The sequence below is a fragment of the Arvicola amphibius genome, chromosome 1 (assembly GCF_903992535.2).
Source record: "Arvicola amphibius chromosome 1, mArvAmp1.2, whole genome shotgun sequence".
Lineage (NCBI taxonomy): Eukaryota > Metazoa > Chordata > Mammalia > Rodentia > Cricetidae > Arvicola > Arvicola amphibius.
The window spans coordinates 174,683,095-174,701,267 of NC_052047.1; the positions used below are offsets into that span (position 1 = coordinate 174,683,095).

Below are 18,173 nucleotides of genomic sequence, written 5' to 3' on the forward strand. Positions count from 1 at the left end.
TTCATCAAAGATAAGAACTAAGCATAAGGGGGAGGTGCGTCCTGTGGCCCTTCTTACATGGCGATGGCCAACAAGTGTTTATGGGCTATACAGAACATGCATGAAACTCCCAGTTGCAACAAGGAAAGTTGGACACACCTAGAAGCGGAAGGATTGGTATTTACAAGATGAGTGAGGGAGGAACAGGAGGAGCCAGATGGGATTGTGACATTCTAAGCAATGTTTGCAGCCTACACATGTTGTTTCGTTCCTATTCCCAAACCTGCTTTATCTGCTTCAGATTTTTGCCGCTGGAAAACACACAAAAGATGTTTTAAACCTCCAGGTTCTTCCCCTGATTCCAGATGCGGTTGTCACAGCCTTAGGAACAAAGCAAATGCAGATGTTGGACCATGTCAGAAATCTTGTCAAGAGCATGGACTGTTTCACACAGAGTGGAGATATGGCTTCTGATCCTGGTGGCTTATTTACTCCAAAGAAATGTGAACTCGGGACATATGCCAACGAAAGCTGTGGATCCGGAAGCATTCATGAATGTTGTAAGTTGGGGTTTTTCATGTTTGGGGGAAATGAAGGGGCTATGTGTTAGCGTTTGCATCTGTGTAGTAGCTGCATGCTGTGTATTTTTATGTGTTGAGATGCTTTATGCTAGAACAGTACGGTGAAAAATAACACACTGAACCGGAAGAAAGCTAAACTAGCTAGCAGTAGGCCTTGAGGCTTCCCAATCAAATTCGGTGATTTGGGGTGAATGACTTAATCTCTTCAGGCTTTAAGAACAACTTAATTTTTCCTTGAATTCTCAGATTCACCCAATAAACAAGGAAAAAACCAAAACCTGTGTGACCTGTCTTAGACCCTTGATGATTTTCATTCTGTCTTTGTTTTCTTTCTTGCTTTGTCCCTTTTGATAAGTGTCACCCCCGACCTCTTGCTGTGAGAGCATCTGCTTCTAGTAGCTTCTACTCACATCCTGCTCTGGATGCTAACTCTGTCAAATAACAACGAGAGGTCCCTGTTTGTGTTAGAGAAGATGTGGGAGGATGATGCACAGAGAACAGCACATCTCTTCAGAAGTCTTCTGGAGAATTTTTGTGTGTACTCTCAAACCCCTAGTTGGTTTATGATCACTGTACAGTATCATTTATTCCATAGACTGCATTGAAATAAAAATGCTAGAGATACAATTTCATTTTCAGTGCTCTGTCCTGGAGATACGATTATCTGTACAGTTCAAATCAAGGCACTAAGATCAAAGAGGCATTTAAACAAGTTAAACGAGCCCCACCGCTGCTACTTGGTAGACCTGCAATTTCAATGCAGGCTCAGCTAGACACAGGACTGTAATTATAACCACTACGCAATAAACCCTACCATGAGACAGGGTGGAGAGTCGACTTCCAGGTGAGTGAGATGATTGTGCTGGGTGCTCCTCAGCCTCACCTGATATCTCCATTAAGAGAAGAAACGTAATGTTTGGGGACTGAAAACCCTTTCTATACAAACATTCTTTTCTTCTAGTGTAGCCTATAACGAAGGAGTAGAAGGTTTTTGTTGTTCTTGTTTTGTGTTTTAATGAATCCCCACGGGACTATCAGGCTTCATTGCCATCATCTGCTATTATAGTTTCTAAAGCTTACAGACTGTAGAGACATTCTGAGTCGACAGAGTACAAGTATCAGGCTTCTTTCAGCCATCCTGCTGGTTACCTGATGTTTGCCCTCCCAGTACATTCCTGCTGATCTTCAGGAATCCTGAATGCCCCACACAAAGTACTCTCGCATCTGGGGAGTCTCTTTGACAAAGATTGCCTTCCTAGACCAACCACTGCACATGCCCAGCAGCTCCAGGCTGTCAGGATCTCTGGAAAGAGCTGGGCTCCCCCACTGCAAGTGCCTGAAGTTGGGCTATGCGCCGAGGCCATAGAGAAATCCCAGAAAATCAGATGCCCTGGCTTCACTGAGCTGACAATCCAGCTAACTCTCAATTACTCATCTCAAGACTAAGATCCAATGGAGAAAAGCTTAAAATAGAGAAAACTAACCCAGACTTTAGGGGAATGTTTTGTTGCCTGAAGCCAGAAGAATAAATAGGAGAAAGGGGGTTGCTAGCGAAGAGGTTGGCATGTTGAGGAACTGGAGTGGCTGAAAGCACGCCATATTCAAGCCATACTCAAGCCATATTCAAGATAAGAGTAGCTTATTGTGAGTTGACTTTTAAATCTTAGTATTTTTATTATAAGAGCAGTATGATTCTCCTGTACAAAACCTAAGAACGTCAGAGCCAATAACAATTAATGTGTTAACACATTCCTACACCAAGCTAACCCCAACAGCTTTATTGTGTCCTGTAATCTTCTTGTAAATTTATGAATTTTCTGAGGAGACTAAGGAACATCATATTTTTCATTTCCCAACACTTGTTTAATAGCAATATATACCATGAAGAATTTCCCAAGGTTTTAAAAAAAGCTCTAAGAACATTATTCAATTTTCTGTATTACATTCTACTTTGTGGTGTGCCTGTTTCTTCCAGGTGGGATTCTCAGAGAGCAGACAGGCTTTGAAGCATAATTCACATGCAATATGTCTATTAAAAACTCTTGTAGCTGGGTATAGTGGCACACACCTGCAGTCACAAGCTTCTAGGGGAAGCAGAGGGAACTCTTGACCCCACAATATAGCAACACACACACACACACACACATACAAAAAAAACAGAATGGGTAAATGTTCTTAAAACAATGTTTTAATTCATACAACTGATTTTTTTTCCTTCAAGAAAAAATTTTAAAATAGATGATTATGTTGAAAGTTAAATATTATATATGATTAGAATTTTTAATTTACACTTAAGAGGGCAGAAAAAGTCCAATCTCAAGCCCAGCTTGAACTCTACAGTGAGTCTCTGATTCAAAATACATATATGTGTGCATGTTAATATACACACATATATATTTACATATACATTGATAGATATACCTTCAAAAATGGCTATGCACTCAGGCATGGTGGTATGTAGTTTTAATCCCAGCACTCAGAATGCAGAAGCACATGGATCTCTGTGATTTCAAGGCCAGCCTAGACTGCATAGCAAGAACATCCAGGGTTACACAGAGAAAGAGACCTTACCACAAAACAAAAAGGAAAGGTGATTATTAAGACATCTTTGAATATGTTGGATGTGTATTTTTTTTTTCCTTTTTTTTTTTTTTTTTTATATATATTTAAAAATTTCCATCTCCTTCCCTCCTCCTCCCCCCTCCCTCCCCTCCTTCTCCCCCTTCTCTCCCCTCCTTCTCCCCCTTCCCTCCCCTCCCCTCCACCCATACCTCCCCTCCCTCCCTCTCAAGGCCAAGGAGCCATCAGGGTTCCCCACTCTATGCTAAGACCAAGGTCCTCCCACCTCCCCCCAGGTCCAGGAAGGTGATCGACCAAGCTGAGAAGGCTCCCACAGAGCCCGTCCATGAAGAACAATCAGAGCCCAGAGCCATTGTCCTTTGCTTCTGGTGGATGTGTATTTTTATGTAGACAAATTTGTGTTTTAATATTATCCTGTGTAAGTTCTCCTGTCAAATACAGTTGATCATCTCTTAACAGTGTTTACTAACATATAATCCTTTTATTCCTAAAATGCCCATGTCCCTAAAATCTACCTCCTAGTTTCTCTTAGGTAGTACCTATTCAGTCTCAGACAAACTCAAATTCTCTATCCTCCACAAACTTTTGCCTAGCTGGTCTTGTTCGTGGGTTTCTCCCTGGTCAGAATCCCTTTCTGCCTTCCTTCCCTCACATCCTTCAGTCATTGACACACCACCCACCCCTGTATAACATAAACTTTCTCAGAAGCTCTCAAACATTTCATGTGTGTATCTTATCTCGCCAAGCTGACCCCACCAGCAACTCTTGGAGGATGGTCTCCAGAACAAGTAGCTTCTTCAGCATCTGAAGCTTGTTAGATATATCAGTGCCTAGTGTATCTTGTTAGGCCAAGTTTACCTTGACATTCTAGGAGGTTTGCTCTTTTTCTGAAGGGAATGGAGAAGGAGTGGATCTAGGGGAGAAAAAAAGTTGAGGGAAAGGGACTAGGAAGAGTGTAAGAAGAGAAATGGCAGTTGGGATGTAATGTATGCGAGAAGAATTTTAGAAAGCAAAAAACAATGCCAGTAATCTAGTGAAGGCTTGAAGGAGTTTGAGATTCTTGAAATTGCATGCCAAAAATTCTATGTATAACACATTTATAGTTATCCCCAAATCCAAGGAAGGTTTTCTGTCTAAAAGCTTAAGAATTAATGTCTGTAAATTTAAAGCTGAAAGAGTCTGAAAGACTGTGGGGCTCAGGAATGTCCCCCAGACACCCCCCAGAACAGACGTGCATTGCAGAACAACGGCCTGATTTCTAACCTGTCCTGAGCCTAAGATTTCCTATGTTCAGTGGCCCTGAATGATTCTGGGATACATTCAGGCTTTGGAATCCACGTTCTGGTTCAGTGTTTTTCAAACATCAGAACTCTGTGAGGACCTTTTGGAAACAGATTACTGGGATGTACCTTCAGAGCTCCTAATACAGTAGATTCTATAGCCATGCTCTGCCTTTCTAGAAAGTACCAGGGGAGATTGACAGAGTTGCCCTTGACTACTAAAAGCCATGATCTGTCCAGTCTCCACATGAACAGCAAAGAAGTGAGAGAGATGGGGTACAGTTCAGTGGTAGAGAACTTGCCTCGTGTGTGAGGCCCTGGGTTTGATCACTACTACTGAAAAACATAAAAAAAAAGCCACCGATAAGGACCTTGCAACACCAGAGAAGCTACTCTTACTCTTGAGACCTTGGGATAGTGAGCACGTAAAGCTGAACACTAAATCAACTGTACGGTTTTTGTTTGTTTCCCGTAGAGTGAAATCATCAAACATAAGGGTTATCCCAGTGAGGAGTATGAAGTCGCAACTGAAGACGGGTATATCCTATCTGTAAACAGAATCCCTCAAGGACTGACACAATTCAAAAAGGAAGGTATGGTATCACCCCAGTAGGATAATCTTCTTGCAGCCCAGACTTTCTTGATATGTAGAATTAAGTTTGGTTCTTAGGACAGTCAGTCTGAGGTCTCTTGGTTAGGCTGAAAGTTGATGTCAGTTCCCCCATATCATATTACATTTCATCCATACCCATATTCAACTATCTCAGACTTGTTTTCTTTTCAAAATTACCTTTGATCTGGAGAGGGAGATTAGGGGTAGAACACATGACAAGCATTTGTGGGGCCCTGGGTTCAGTCACACCACGATAGATAGATAGATGATAGATAGATAGATAGATAGATAGATAGATAGATAGATAGATAGATGATAGATAGATAGATAGATAGATAGATAGATAGATAGATAGAGATGATAGATAGATAGATAGATAGATGATAGATAGATAGATAGATAGATAGATGATAGATAGATAGATAGATAGGTGATAGATAGATAGATAGATAGATAGATAGATAGATGATAGATAGATGATAGATAGATAGATAGATAGATAGATAGATAGATAGATAGATGATAGATAGATAGATAGATAGATGATAGATAGATAAGAGATAGATAGATAGATAGATAGATAGATAGATAGATGATTGATAGATAGATAGATAGATAGATAGATAGATAGATAGATAGATACAAAGTAAAACCCACAAGCAGAACAAAGTCTTCAAGAAAAATCAATTTTAATGGATTTTTAAAACTTAAAAACATCTTCTGACAATCTATTTCCAAATCCTTCCTACATAGAAATTCTAGAACATTCCCTGATGATCCCTTGAAAAGACCATATCAACCTCTGTTTATGAAGAATGGAAGCTCCAATCGTGTCAGAAGCTCTACACTGTGCAATATGTTCCTCACCCAAAGAGTATTTCCAGATATTTATGAGGTTGCCGCCTTCTCCACTAGGGAGGACGAACCAGGATCTAGGCACACCTATTTAATTTTCAGCATGTGTTTGCCAGTTGCTTGGTTTTGTTTTTCTATGAGATTCTCAGTTGATGCTGTTTTTAAACTTTCATCCTCATCAACAAAGTATGTGTGTACTGGTCCCCACTGATCTCCGGGCCTTTTATTTTCTGAACAGCAACTACATTGCTTGTCATGGGTGCTAAAATATACCTTCTCTGGTCCTCTATCTGCCTGCTATAATACCAAGTGCTTCATTTTTTTGGTCTCACATCATTTTCATTTTAACTCTGCCACACACCACACCAGAAACTTCATGCTAATACCTGCTAGTATATGGCAATTAAAACAAGATGTTCATTAGAGTGCAGCCCATGATTGTTGTGAAATATTATTTTAGGATGTGTTACATTTGTTTATGCTGTTTGTTTTAGGGATGCAATTGTATTCTTTTATGCTGTATTTGTTTAACTCTGTTACTGTACCTGTCTAAAACACCTGATTGGTCTAAAAAAAGAGCTGAACAGCCAATAGCTAGGCAGGAGAGGGATAGGTGGGATGCCAGGAGGAGGAATAAATGAAAAGAGAAAAAGAGAGAAAAGAGGAAGGAGCAAGAACAAGGAAAGGAAGACACTAGGGAACAGCCACCCAGTTACACAGCCAACCATGGAATAAAAGTGAAAGTAAGACATATGGAAGTAAGAGAAAGATAAAAGTCCAGAGGCAAAAGCTAGAGGGGATAATTTAAGTCAAGAAAAGCTCGCTAGAAACAATTCAAGCTAAGGCCAGACATTATAAGTAATAGTAAGACTCCATGTTCGATTTATCTGGAAGCTGGGTGACAGGTCCCCAAAAAAGCCAAAAGAGAAAAAGGAAAACAACCAACACGTTCTTAACAAATACTGGGCAATCATTATTGGTCTTCGATGTGAAAGTTCTGAATTCTGTTTATCCCAATTTGTACTGGGATAGCCTTTTGAAAATGACAGCCTGTTTACCACATGTTGAACCTGATGGGGCTCTACTTGGGCGCCACCCCACTGCCTTTGAACTTACAATTCTTTCTTTGCTGCTTTCCAAGACCCTTCTTGTTCCCTCACCACCCTAGTCAGAGTGCAGCCTCATACCAGCTGTTAACATCTGGCCCCTCTCCCTCGTACTTTCCCTTATTATGCCGGAAGACATTCCATACGGTAGCTACTTTCTTAACAGGTTATTTTCTCCTCTACCAGAGTGGAAACTCAATGAAAGCAGCAACCTCTATTTCATTCAAGGCCTGTGCAACAGCTAACACGATGCTGAGACTAGACTAGGTGCTGAGAAGTTTATTTGTGAGATGAGGGAACGAAATGTGCAAATAAAAGAAATACCCAAGGAACAGACTTTTCACTAAGTTCCACAAATCCTACAGGCTTGGTTCTTCCAGTCAAGTGACTATATTGACTGCTCAGTATGGAAGAGAACATGCGGTGCCCCTCTGAGGGTCAAGCATTGAAGTCTTTTTGCCCAATTGATGTGCAATACAGCCCCCTTGTGGCTGATATTTGTACAGTTCCCTTTACTTCCTAATGGCTGTAATTGATAACGATTATTTATTTAGGTTTTTACAGTGTCTTGCTATGTCATCCTGACTGATCTCAAAATCATGATCCACTTGAATTAGCCTCCTCAGTCCTGGTATTGCATGTGTATGCCACTACACCCAGCTTATATCTTTATTCCGAGAGGCACATTTTTTCTGAAGTGAGGGTCATTTTTACATGTAGTACCCTTAGACCATGTTATATATGTACACGTGTCTGTTCGTCATTATAAAATAGCCTCTTCTGAAACAGCCCAGATATTTTCTGAGGACCTAATACTAACAGTGCTGTACTTAAAGTTCCTTTGATAGGCAGTGTGCTGCCTGTGATGTATCTTGTTTATTCATATAAAAAAAACTATTTTCTGGTGGTAAAGAAATTAAAACACAAAAAAAGCTTTAACAAGTCAAAAGATAATCCAACTAGTAAGCGGCAAAAGAAAGATTTGCACACAGATTTCTGGCATGCAAGTCCTTGTTTGTAGAGAAAGCAAGAAGAACAGAGAACATTTCACCCCAGTTGGAATTTTCTCCTGTCTGCAGGATCCAGGCCAGTGGTGCTATTGCAGCACGGCCTTCTTGGGGATGCTAGCAACTGGATTTCCAACCTGCCCAACAACAGCCTCGGTTTCATTCTGGCGGATGCTGGCTTTGATGTGTGGATGGGAAACAGCAGAGGGAACACCTGGTCTCGGAAACACAAGACACTCTCTATAGACCAAGATGAGTTCTGGGCTTTCAGGTACAAGAAAACTTTGAGGATGGAGGTGGCCTTAGATGTGCCTGGAAGAACTGGGTAAAGAATCATGACTTGTAGCATTTGGATAGCTCGCTTAGTTGTATCACCAAAATCCCAACTTGATATTTCCCTGGGATTTTCTCTTTTAACTATCTTGTGATGCTTTGGGTAAGAATGGAGAAAAATGGGTTTCCCAAGGTCTGGGGTGAGAACAGTGGCTGGTGTTGGGTGGTTGAGACTGGAGTGAGAAAATTGTAAGTTCATTTTTGTGTGAGTGAGTATCTAGGATTAACTCCCTCATATGTGACAACATAGCTGATACCCCCAGGAAAGGAGACCAAGTGTCGTTAAATGGGGATGTATTAATCTTTGTATGCCACCAACTTAACTAGTGTCTCTCATAACTTCACTCAAGTTCCTAAGGTCCTCACTTACCACTGATATTCAACCCGTTCTTATCTACTTCATCAGACAAGAGTTCTGCTCCACTTCCAGTATCTAGCCTACAAAGAAATCTGCATGCCGCTGTGTGGTTCTGCTCACGGGGTAGAACACTTCTCACATTAGGAGGTGGCTTGTGTGTCCAAAATGATTTAATAATCATCACTCTATTACAGCATCTAGAGAGAATGACATTTCTATCAGTCTGTGGCCTCACGGTGTCACCACAGGTTTGGAACAAGTCCATTTTGAGGGTTATGAGGAGCACAGTAAGAAGCTAGCAGAGCTGACACTAGGGGCTTTGTTGGCAGAATCTGGGCATGGGAAGTGCGTGATTTTGACTGTGCTCTGTTTGTATTATAATTGTTGTCTAACTTTGCTTTTTCCCTCTTGTAGTTATGATGAAATGGCTAGGTTTGACCTTCCTGCTGTGATAAACTTTATCTTACAGAAAACAGGCCAGAAAAAGATCTATTATGTTGGCTATTCACAAGGCACCACCATGGGTAGGTTCCCAGGAAAGGTTTGTATCTGCAGAATTGTGAGCCTGTGACCACAACTGTGGCTGAGCTCAGTCAGTTCCTCCCCTCGCCTGGCCTTCTCCTCTTCAGTGGCTCTAAAAGCTTCAGGGAACAGAGGCTGAACTGAAGGAGGCCTGAGATATGGCAGAAGGAGCAGTCGTATGGATGCAAATGCCGTCTCTGCCACGCTTTAGATGATATCCCAAAGCAAATCCTTTAATCATGCTGGTCTCAATTTCATCATCTGCAAAATGGAGATAAGAGTTCTCTCTTAAGGGTATTCTGATTGGACTACTTAATACAATAATGTACAGTAGCTCTGCGAAGGCCAGTGTTTTGTCTACAACACAGTTGTAATGGAAGTGTGTAGTCCTGATATACACTCAATGAATGTGTTCAGTGCATGAAGTCTTGAGTTCAAAGTGGGCCTCACAGTGAACAGTAGCAAAGATACAACATGCTATCTCTCATCAAGGGACAAACAGAACTAGTGGTATTACCTCAAGTTTCTCTCTTCCTGTTAGTATATCATACTTTGGGTGATTTTGTGAGAGACGTACCTGACAGTCCCTCAGAACAAGATCATTTACCTGGGGAAATGGGGATGGTGACCGTTCTGGTCTCATCAGACCCAAACCAATGAGAAAACACTATTAGGCTTGCACCAGGAGGAAGAGCTGTGTAACAAAAGGAGGGTTTCTAACCTGGGGCTCATCATGTCTCTTTTTGGTTTTTTTTTTTTTTTTTTTAATGCTAAATCTGGGTTCAGAGCAGAATTACAGTTTTCTAGGGAAAAACATTTTTTTTAATCAAGGAAGCTGTGTCTAACTACCAAGACAGGGTTATAATCTTTAGAAAGATGAAGCTAAGTGGGTGTTCAATACCATCTTTGTAATGTTTTATCCTTTTGTAATAATGATAATTGCCTTATAAGAATATTCACTAACTGCTTGTCATTAGAAATGCATCATTTTGCTTCATCTCTGAACAAGAATATTTGGGAAAAATTCATAACCCCATTTTCTAGGTGAATGAATTGTGACATAATGACAGAACTAGGACTTAACTGTGAGCCACTAAGCCAATATCTGCACTTATGCATGTCAAATAACTAACATGTCGTGAGGACAGCACATTGAATGGGAAGTACACGCGCACACACACACACACATTCCTCAGCTCCTACTAGAGTCTTCCTTCCATCTTCACAACCACTGAGGATCACTAAATCCAATCTGCCAAGGAACCGACATGGATTCCTTTGAAGCCTGCTATCCTACTAAAGCGTTATGAATTCAGGCTCATAGACCTCACTTAGCACGAGCTTAACTCGTAGGATACTTGCTGTTATCGTAACTCAGCAATATACTATGGTGCCAGTAGACCATGCGGTCACTCCGGTTGTGGGTATTGACTCTCCAGGTGGTCCCTTTCTGCCAAAGTTCTCATTGATCATAAACGGTGTCAGCAAACTTGGCTTTTCACTGGCCACAATGTTTCCCGATGAGTACAAAGGTCATTTACTTTTTTTCTGAAATTCCTTATGTTTAGGAATTTCACTCTACCAAGTGAAATTCTGTCCTCACTCTACGAAGGCAGAGGTGCAGATGGCAAGACTAGATGCTGTTTTGAGAGGAACGAGCAAGAAAGCATTCTTTAGTCTAATGGTAAACCATGGGGCTGTCAAAATTAAAACCTCGAACTTGCTTTGCATGTTGAGAAGTTTTCCTGGAGAGGTCATTTAGGGTTCTCAGATCTTAACATTTGAGGGGAGGTCTAATCTGGTCAAAAATAAATCCCTTCAGGATAGGCCATTTGTACCCAGAGCACAGCTGAGAGAGCGAGAGGGGGTAGCAAGTCTCTCTTGTCCTTGCTTTTGTTACAGTTAGCAAACCAATCAGGTGCAGAGGAAGGACTATACAGAATGATTCTGTCTTCTCCCAGACCCATTCAGTTTCTGGGAACTGAACAGAGGTCACGAGTCAACTTTTTCCTATTCCATCCATCAACCTGGAAACATCAGCCTACATAAAGAATGCGCATACATACACTATTTCAAATGTGCATATATACATGATTTTCTGGATTCATGGGACAACTTTTCTCTTCCATAGATTCAGCAGAGGTCTTCGATAAATACGAGTATTTTGGGAAAAATGTTCTTTCTACTCTGGGTGAACACACTGAACAATTTAACTCATTGAGAACATACTACCTAAAAACAAATATGAAAGGTGTCATATGAAACACGAGTTTTTGCATTGAGCCCCCCTGTACCCCATACACACATTACATCCCTGAATCCTTCAAGTGCAACAGAGGAAGATTAAGACATGGTCACACATAATTATTAGAGGATTTTGACAAAAGCAATATGTACATTTTCTGAGTTCTTGGACATTCCATGCCCACAGTGATTGTTCTCTCTTCCAGGCTTTATTGCATTTTCCACGATGCCAGAGCTAGCTCATAAAATCAAAATGTATTTTGCCTTAGCACCTATAGCCACTGTTAAATATGCAAAAAGTCCTGGAACCAAATTTCTGCTGCTTCCAGATATGATGATCAAGGTATGTGACAGCCCAGATGTCTGTCTGCAGGGAAGTCTTTCAGCCCAGTTTCTTAAAATGCATACTCTAAATGGAACCCGTTTTTGTTCCTGTGTATGTTGTCATGAACATTATCTCATCTCTTATCTTTACAGGGATTATTTGGCAGACAAGAATTTCTGTACCAGACTAGATTTTTCAGACAGCTCTTTATCTACCTTTGTGGCCAGATGATTCTTGACCAAATATGCAGCAACATCATATTACTTCTGGGGGGATTCAACACGAACAATATGAACATGGTGAGTAAGAGCTCCATTTCCTAAGCCAAGCTGGGAGTTCTTAGTCTCAGTCCTTAAAGATGAGCTAACGCCAGCCAAGGGCTGGAGACATGGTGTGTGCAGCATGTAATTTGCGATTTCCTAATTGTAAGGAAGCGTTGGGCAAGCTTCAGGAGGAGATAATGCAAGGTTATCATGAAAGCATTGCCAGACCCGAACTTGACAGATCACAGGCAAAGGTTGAAAACCTAGAGGAAATAAATACTTGGAGAAAAGTCGCCAGGAAGCCGGAAGTCAATCAACCAGACATTATTCATCTCTGCCCTCCACGTGAGGACTTTTGATTTGCATTTCCATGACAGAAATGGGAACTTCAGCTTGGCTTAGGTATAGCTTCTGGTGGCATCACCCGGTGAGTTCTCTAACATGTATGAGTTGAAGATGATGTGACTCTTGAGATAATTCCTAGAGAAGAAAGGAAAATAGACTTGGCAGATAAAATGTGGGGCTATGAAGTAATTTCAAAACAAACTGAAATTGAGTCTCTAGGACAGCAATTCTCAGCCCTTGGGTCACAATCCCCACAGAGGTCACATATCAGATATTCTGATATTTACATAATGATTCATAACAATAGCAAAATGATAGCTATGAAGTAGCAACAAAATAATTTTATGGCTGTGGACCACCACAGCATGAGGAACTGTATTAAAGGGTGTCAGCATTAGGAAGGCTGAGAACCACTGCTCTGCTCTAGGATTTGCAATGGTGGACTAATCATACAGAGATGATAGTGAGGAACACTTTGGCCATAGCATGGATATTCAGGAAGGAGATACCCGTGAGAGCTGATGGAGGATTGCCCTGCCTGTAGCATTCTTGGTGACTGGATTAATGTCCTTCATTCCTAAGAAATTGTATTTTTAAAGAAAGAAAACAAAGAATTAAGGTATAAGCACCATTTAATAGGCATCTGTACTGTGCCAGTTTAAATTGTTCCTGACAATAAATCTGTGTTGCAGGAGGGCCTGCTTGTTTGTTCCGGCTGCCCAGCTAGCTTAGCCCCAAAATAACCATACAGAAACTGTGTTGAATCACTGCTTGGCCTATTAGCTCTAACATCTTATTGGTTAACTCTTACACCTTGATTTAGTCTATTTTTATTAATCTATGTATTGCCACATGGCAGTGGCTTATCAGGAAAGATTCGGCATGTCTGATTCTGGCAGCTCCATGGTGTCTCTCCTTCTCGGCTTTCTTCCTCCCAGAATTCAGTTCTGTCTTTTCCACCTACCTAAGTTCTGCCCTATTAGGCCAAGGCAGTTTCTTTATTCATTAACCAATACAAGCAACACATGGAGTGCACTCCCACATCACCCAAGAAACAAGTATTATTAATGTCTCCACTGTCTGGGCTAGTGTACTGAATTTGGGGTTTAACTAACTTGCCAGATCCACTGCAAAATTGAATAATAGAGCTAGGTCCAGTACTCCAGTCCTTATTCTAAATTTCTCTAGTAAAATTACTTATTCATTAGTGTTTAATCTATTTTTGTGGTTTTAGGGCTGAAACTTGTAAGGTCTTTTTAATGAGAACCCATTCTCCAATGAACAACACGGTTTTACCAGAAGGCAGTGGCAGTTGCTGTACATGCTTGTATTTTTCTGTTCAGGAGATTATGGCTGCTGATTCAATGGCGCTCCCATTCCTTAGCCTGACACCATGGAGGTTTGTTCTTGACAAGCCTGACATCTGGTCTTTAAGTCATTATGCTTTGTTACAGAGCCGAGCAAATGTCTATGTGGCCCATTCGCCTGCTGGGACATCTGTGCAGAATATTCTTCACTGGAGCCAGGTAAGAGTGCCCAGCTTGGAGCCCTGGGGAAGGATTCTTGAACATTTTGTCTGGGATAATCATATATCCAGAAGGTTCCTGTTTATCCTGAGTTAGAATCTGGTCACTGATATTAAAATGTGAACTGATTTGAAATTTCCCGTGATAGGAGGCAAGGGCAGAAAGTGGCTTAAGCCTGTCTTTGCTGTATCTTGAGAGCAGCACGATTCAACTGAGACCCTTCTCTGTCTAGAGTCAGAGCTGCAAAAGTTCGGTTTTTAATTGACCTTTTCGGCTTTCTGAGCAGCACAGTCAAGCCAGAACAAAAACGTTAGGGTTGGCCAAACTGAAGAAAGAAATTTTCACAGGAATTCTTGGTGTAGCAAGCATTATAGTCTCAGGAGAGAAAGGTAGAGGTGTGTGGGTGTGGGTGTGCACACGCACACACACGCACATGTGGAAAAAGAAAGAGATGGAGAGTAGAGTTAAAGTAGAAAAAAGAGAGGAAGGGAGGGAGGGAGGAAGGAGGGAGGAAGGAGGGAGGGAGGAGGGAGGAAGGAGGGAGGAAAGGAGAGAGGAAGGAGGGAGGAAGGAGGGAGGGAGAAGGAAAGGAGGGAGGAAGGAGGAAAAGGAGGAAGGAGGAAAGGGAGGAAGGAGGAAAGGGAGGAAGGAAGGAAGGAAGGAAGGAAGGAAGGGAGGAAGGAAGGAAGGAAGGAAGGAAGGAAGGAAGAAGGAAGGAAGGAAGGAGAAGAAGGAGGAGGTTCATAGAAAAGCTCTGGGCACTGTCTCCCATCAGCATACTATTGCACAGGTACAGTGTGCAGTCCTACCATTGCATCTGGAACTGTACCACACACCCATCCACACTGATACACCAGAGAGTCACTTCCTGCAATAAATGTAATGGCAAAGCTCTGCTGCATGCCGTATTTCTCTCTAAAAGAGCCAGAGTTTTGCCTTGCACTCTTCTAAAAGGACTGCCAGAGTGGAGTGAGAGAATAGCCCAAAGAGCTTTGTTCTCTGCTTTTCTCACAACCAAAGATGGGATGGAGTGAGCATTCAAATACGCTATCTCTCCCTTTTAATGCCCTCTCTCTCTCTCTCTCTCTCTCTCTCTCTCTCTCTCTCTCTCTCTCTCTCTGTGTGTGTGTGTGTGTGTGTCTCGTGTCTGTGTGTGTCTCTCTCTGTGTCTCTCTGTCTCTCTCTCTCTCTGTCTGTCTCTCTCTCTCTCTCTCTCTCTCTCTCTCTCTCTCTCTCTCTCTCTCTCTCTAGGCAGTGAATTCTGGTGAACTCCGTGCCTTTGACTGGGGAAGCGAGACCAAAAATCTGGAGAAATGCAACCAAGTAAGACTGTCAAATATCACCTGCTAAAAATACATCACCCTTCAGAAACGTGTGAGAAGGGAGTTACAGTGGCATGTTATTCCAAAGATAGGAATAAAACACAGAAATTCAAGGAGGAGAGATGATAGTTCACGTTTAACTGCATCTGAAAATGGAAAAGTGCACAGCTTACCCAGAAGCCTCTTCATTTCTGCAAGGAGTGGGAGGCCTGTTTCACTGAGCCTGTCCCAGGAGCAAGGCACCATGGCTTCTTGGGAGCAGGATGGGGTCGAGTTAGGCAGGGATGAGTGCATAGTAAAGGGGTCCTTTTAGGAACAAAACAAACATGCACATAGAGATGCTATGATGGTGTAATGTGAAACAGCAAGGAGAGCCTGAGGCAGTAGATGGAGATCTCTGTTTGTCATGGCTCTGTACCTCAAGCCCGTGGGATTGTGGGTAGGCTGCCATGATTCCAATAGAAACCATTCTACACGCAATCCTTTGGGGAGATATTCCTCAGGTAAGAGTACTTGCTGTGTAAACTGTACAATCTGAGTTCTTTCAGTACTTACATTAAAAGCCAGGGATGACCAAGCCTCTTTATAATCTCAGTGATGGAGATTGGATGTGGGAGATAAGAGGATTCCTGGTACTTACTGACCAGTCAGTTTAGCCAAGAAAATAGTGTACGCCAGGTTCAGTAAGAGCCCTGTCTCAAGGAGACAAGACAAGCTGTGGTAGACAAGCTGCCCCATGCTCCTCTGGCCTCCATCCACGCACACAGTGCTTCATATACACAGATAGATACAACATATACACATGTGCACACACACATGTGCTTTCTGATCATACTTTCAATGGATATAATTTTCATCTAAAATACAAAAGAAACACACAAATGGTATTACATTACCAGGAGTATGAATTAGAAATGTGGAGAATCAGAATTGAGTGAGTATGCTCTTTTGAGTAGAAATGTCTCACTGAAGATCCCTGGTTATCATGAATATAGATATAAAAACTGTTCATACACAGCCTACTATTTCTTTGGGGGTCTCACATTATACTTAACATCCAGTGCAGTAATCCACTCAGATTTAAAATGTTGGGAAATTGGATGACCTGTTTGGTTGCCCTTAGATAGCAAACTTAAATCACATTTTTCAACTACCTCTTTTGAGATCGTCCTTGATTGTCTTCAAAAACCATGTCTTTAGAGAAAGCATTCAAGTTCTAAGATGTTTTCCATTTATAAGGATTTGGTAGGCTGAGTTCTAGAGCCAATGACAAATGCAGACTAGGCGTGAGAAGATGGCCGCGAAGGGAAGAAAAACAAATGTGTGGGAAGATGCCACAGATGGTGTCAGCTAGAGCTAGGTGGGGTATTATGGGTACCTTATCACCCATAGGATGAGAAAGAGCATTACTCACACCAGAGAGTGTCCTTCTGCTTGGCAGCCACTGAAGTTCTTAGGGAGCCAGGAAGACAAAGGAGCTATCTAGGATTGAAACTGTGGCTTGTGGTTGCTTTTGTGCTAAGAAGCCACCCTCTCTGGTTCTATGGAAATTTCTGAGTGTTGACACACACAGAGGCATGGGGATGGGCGCAAGCACACCACACTCACACAACAAATTTGCATGCCTTCTCACAGGATCTAGTAAGGTTTTAGAGCTATTATTTCTATTTCACAATAAAGACACTAAAGTTGAATCATGTTAAGAAAGTTTTCCTTAAAATTGGACCAGGGACAGAAGCTCTTAGCAGAGTTCTACGTGACTCTAACTCCCGTACATACTTTTCATCACAAGCCAGGACATGTGCATTCTGTTTACTTGAAATAGAAGCTGTAAATTTGGATGTTAAAAATATTATGTGGAGCTCAAACTACTCTCTTTTCTCTAGCCCACTCCCATAAGGTACAAAGTCCGTGATATGACAGTCCCCACAGCAATGTGGACTGGCGGTCAGGACTGGCTTTCAAACCCAGATGACGTGCAAACACTGCTTTCTGAAGTGACCAACCTCATCTACCACAAGAACATCCCTGAATGGGCTCACGTGGACTTCATCTGGGGGCTGGATGCCCCTCACCGTGTGTACAATGAAATCATACATCTGATGAAGTGGGAACCCAGCGTTTCCCAGGGAACCTGCAAGGTCACGTTGTGAAGCTCCTGCTGTTGGCAAGCCTTGCAACAGCGTCACATAACGTGTATCCTGAAGTGCTCTGGAATCCTTTCTGCAGTCACCCGTGGTAGCGTGATAGCGCAACACCAGTTGACTCTGGGAAGTTTCTTAGGGGCCTCTTCTTTGTCAGCAGGCTCTCTCTTGACTCCGCCTTCTTTCTCCCTCTATCTCTACTTGGTTATGGGTGGGGTTACAGGAGAAGGATTTTTTTGAAGGAATTTCCAGGCTTGGAAATGCGCTGTATCAGTTACACAGAAGGAAGAGATGCGGGGATGCCAGAAGACCTGCCTGTCCAAACAAAGCTTCAGGCTTCTTTGTTGGATGCAAAAGCGGATGCTTGCCCTTCTTTTTCTGTTGATCAAGCTAAGTTGGTGAACATAGGTTTCCGGTGCTCAGGATCTTCTGCCATCTTGCAGGGTAGTTGTTACTTGACCGACAGAAAGTTTCTAGACATTCATTATATCATTTGCCCTTTCCAAACTACTTTTTGTTTCTGTAAGTTAAATTTTGGTGTGGTTAAAAAAAAAAAAAAAAAAAAAAAAAGAAGTGGTACACAGATTAAAATTGTAAATCTTTGGACTGTTGACTGGGCATTGCCATATTACTGCCAGAAAGACAGGGTAGTGCTTCAGGAAGCCGAGCTATTTGGACAACAACAGAAAAATGAAATTATGGTATAGGTGGATTCTAAGCTACACAACCTTAGAATAGAGTTAAACTGAATCGCAAAAATTATTTTGTAGGATATTTATGAGTTTTTCAA

At 41.8% G+C, this 18,173-nt stretch overlaps 1 protein-coding gene across 1 annotated transcript; it reads left to right on the forward strand.

Annotated features, from left to right (window-relative positions):
• Positions 1-392: 392 nt before the first annotated feature.
• On the forward strand, positions 393-17,392 carry LOC119823244 (lipase member M). Its single transcript, XM_038343141.1, has 9 exons — positions 393-539; positions 4,896-5,013; positions 8,074-8,272; positions 9,107-9,216; positions 11,665-11,801; positions 11,936-12,082; positions 13,846-13,917; positions 15,169-15,240; positions 17,126-17,392. Exons 1-9 carry the CDS (start codon positions 393-395, stop codon positions 17,390-17,392), a joined length of 1,269 nt encoding a protein of 422 aa, XP_038199069.1.
• The last annotated feature ends 781 nt before the right edge of the window (positions 17,393-18,173 follow it).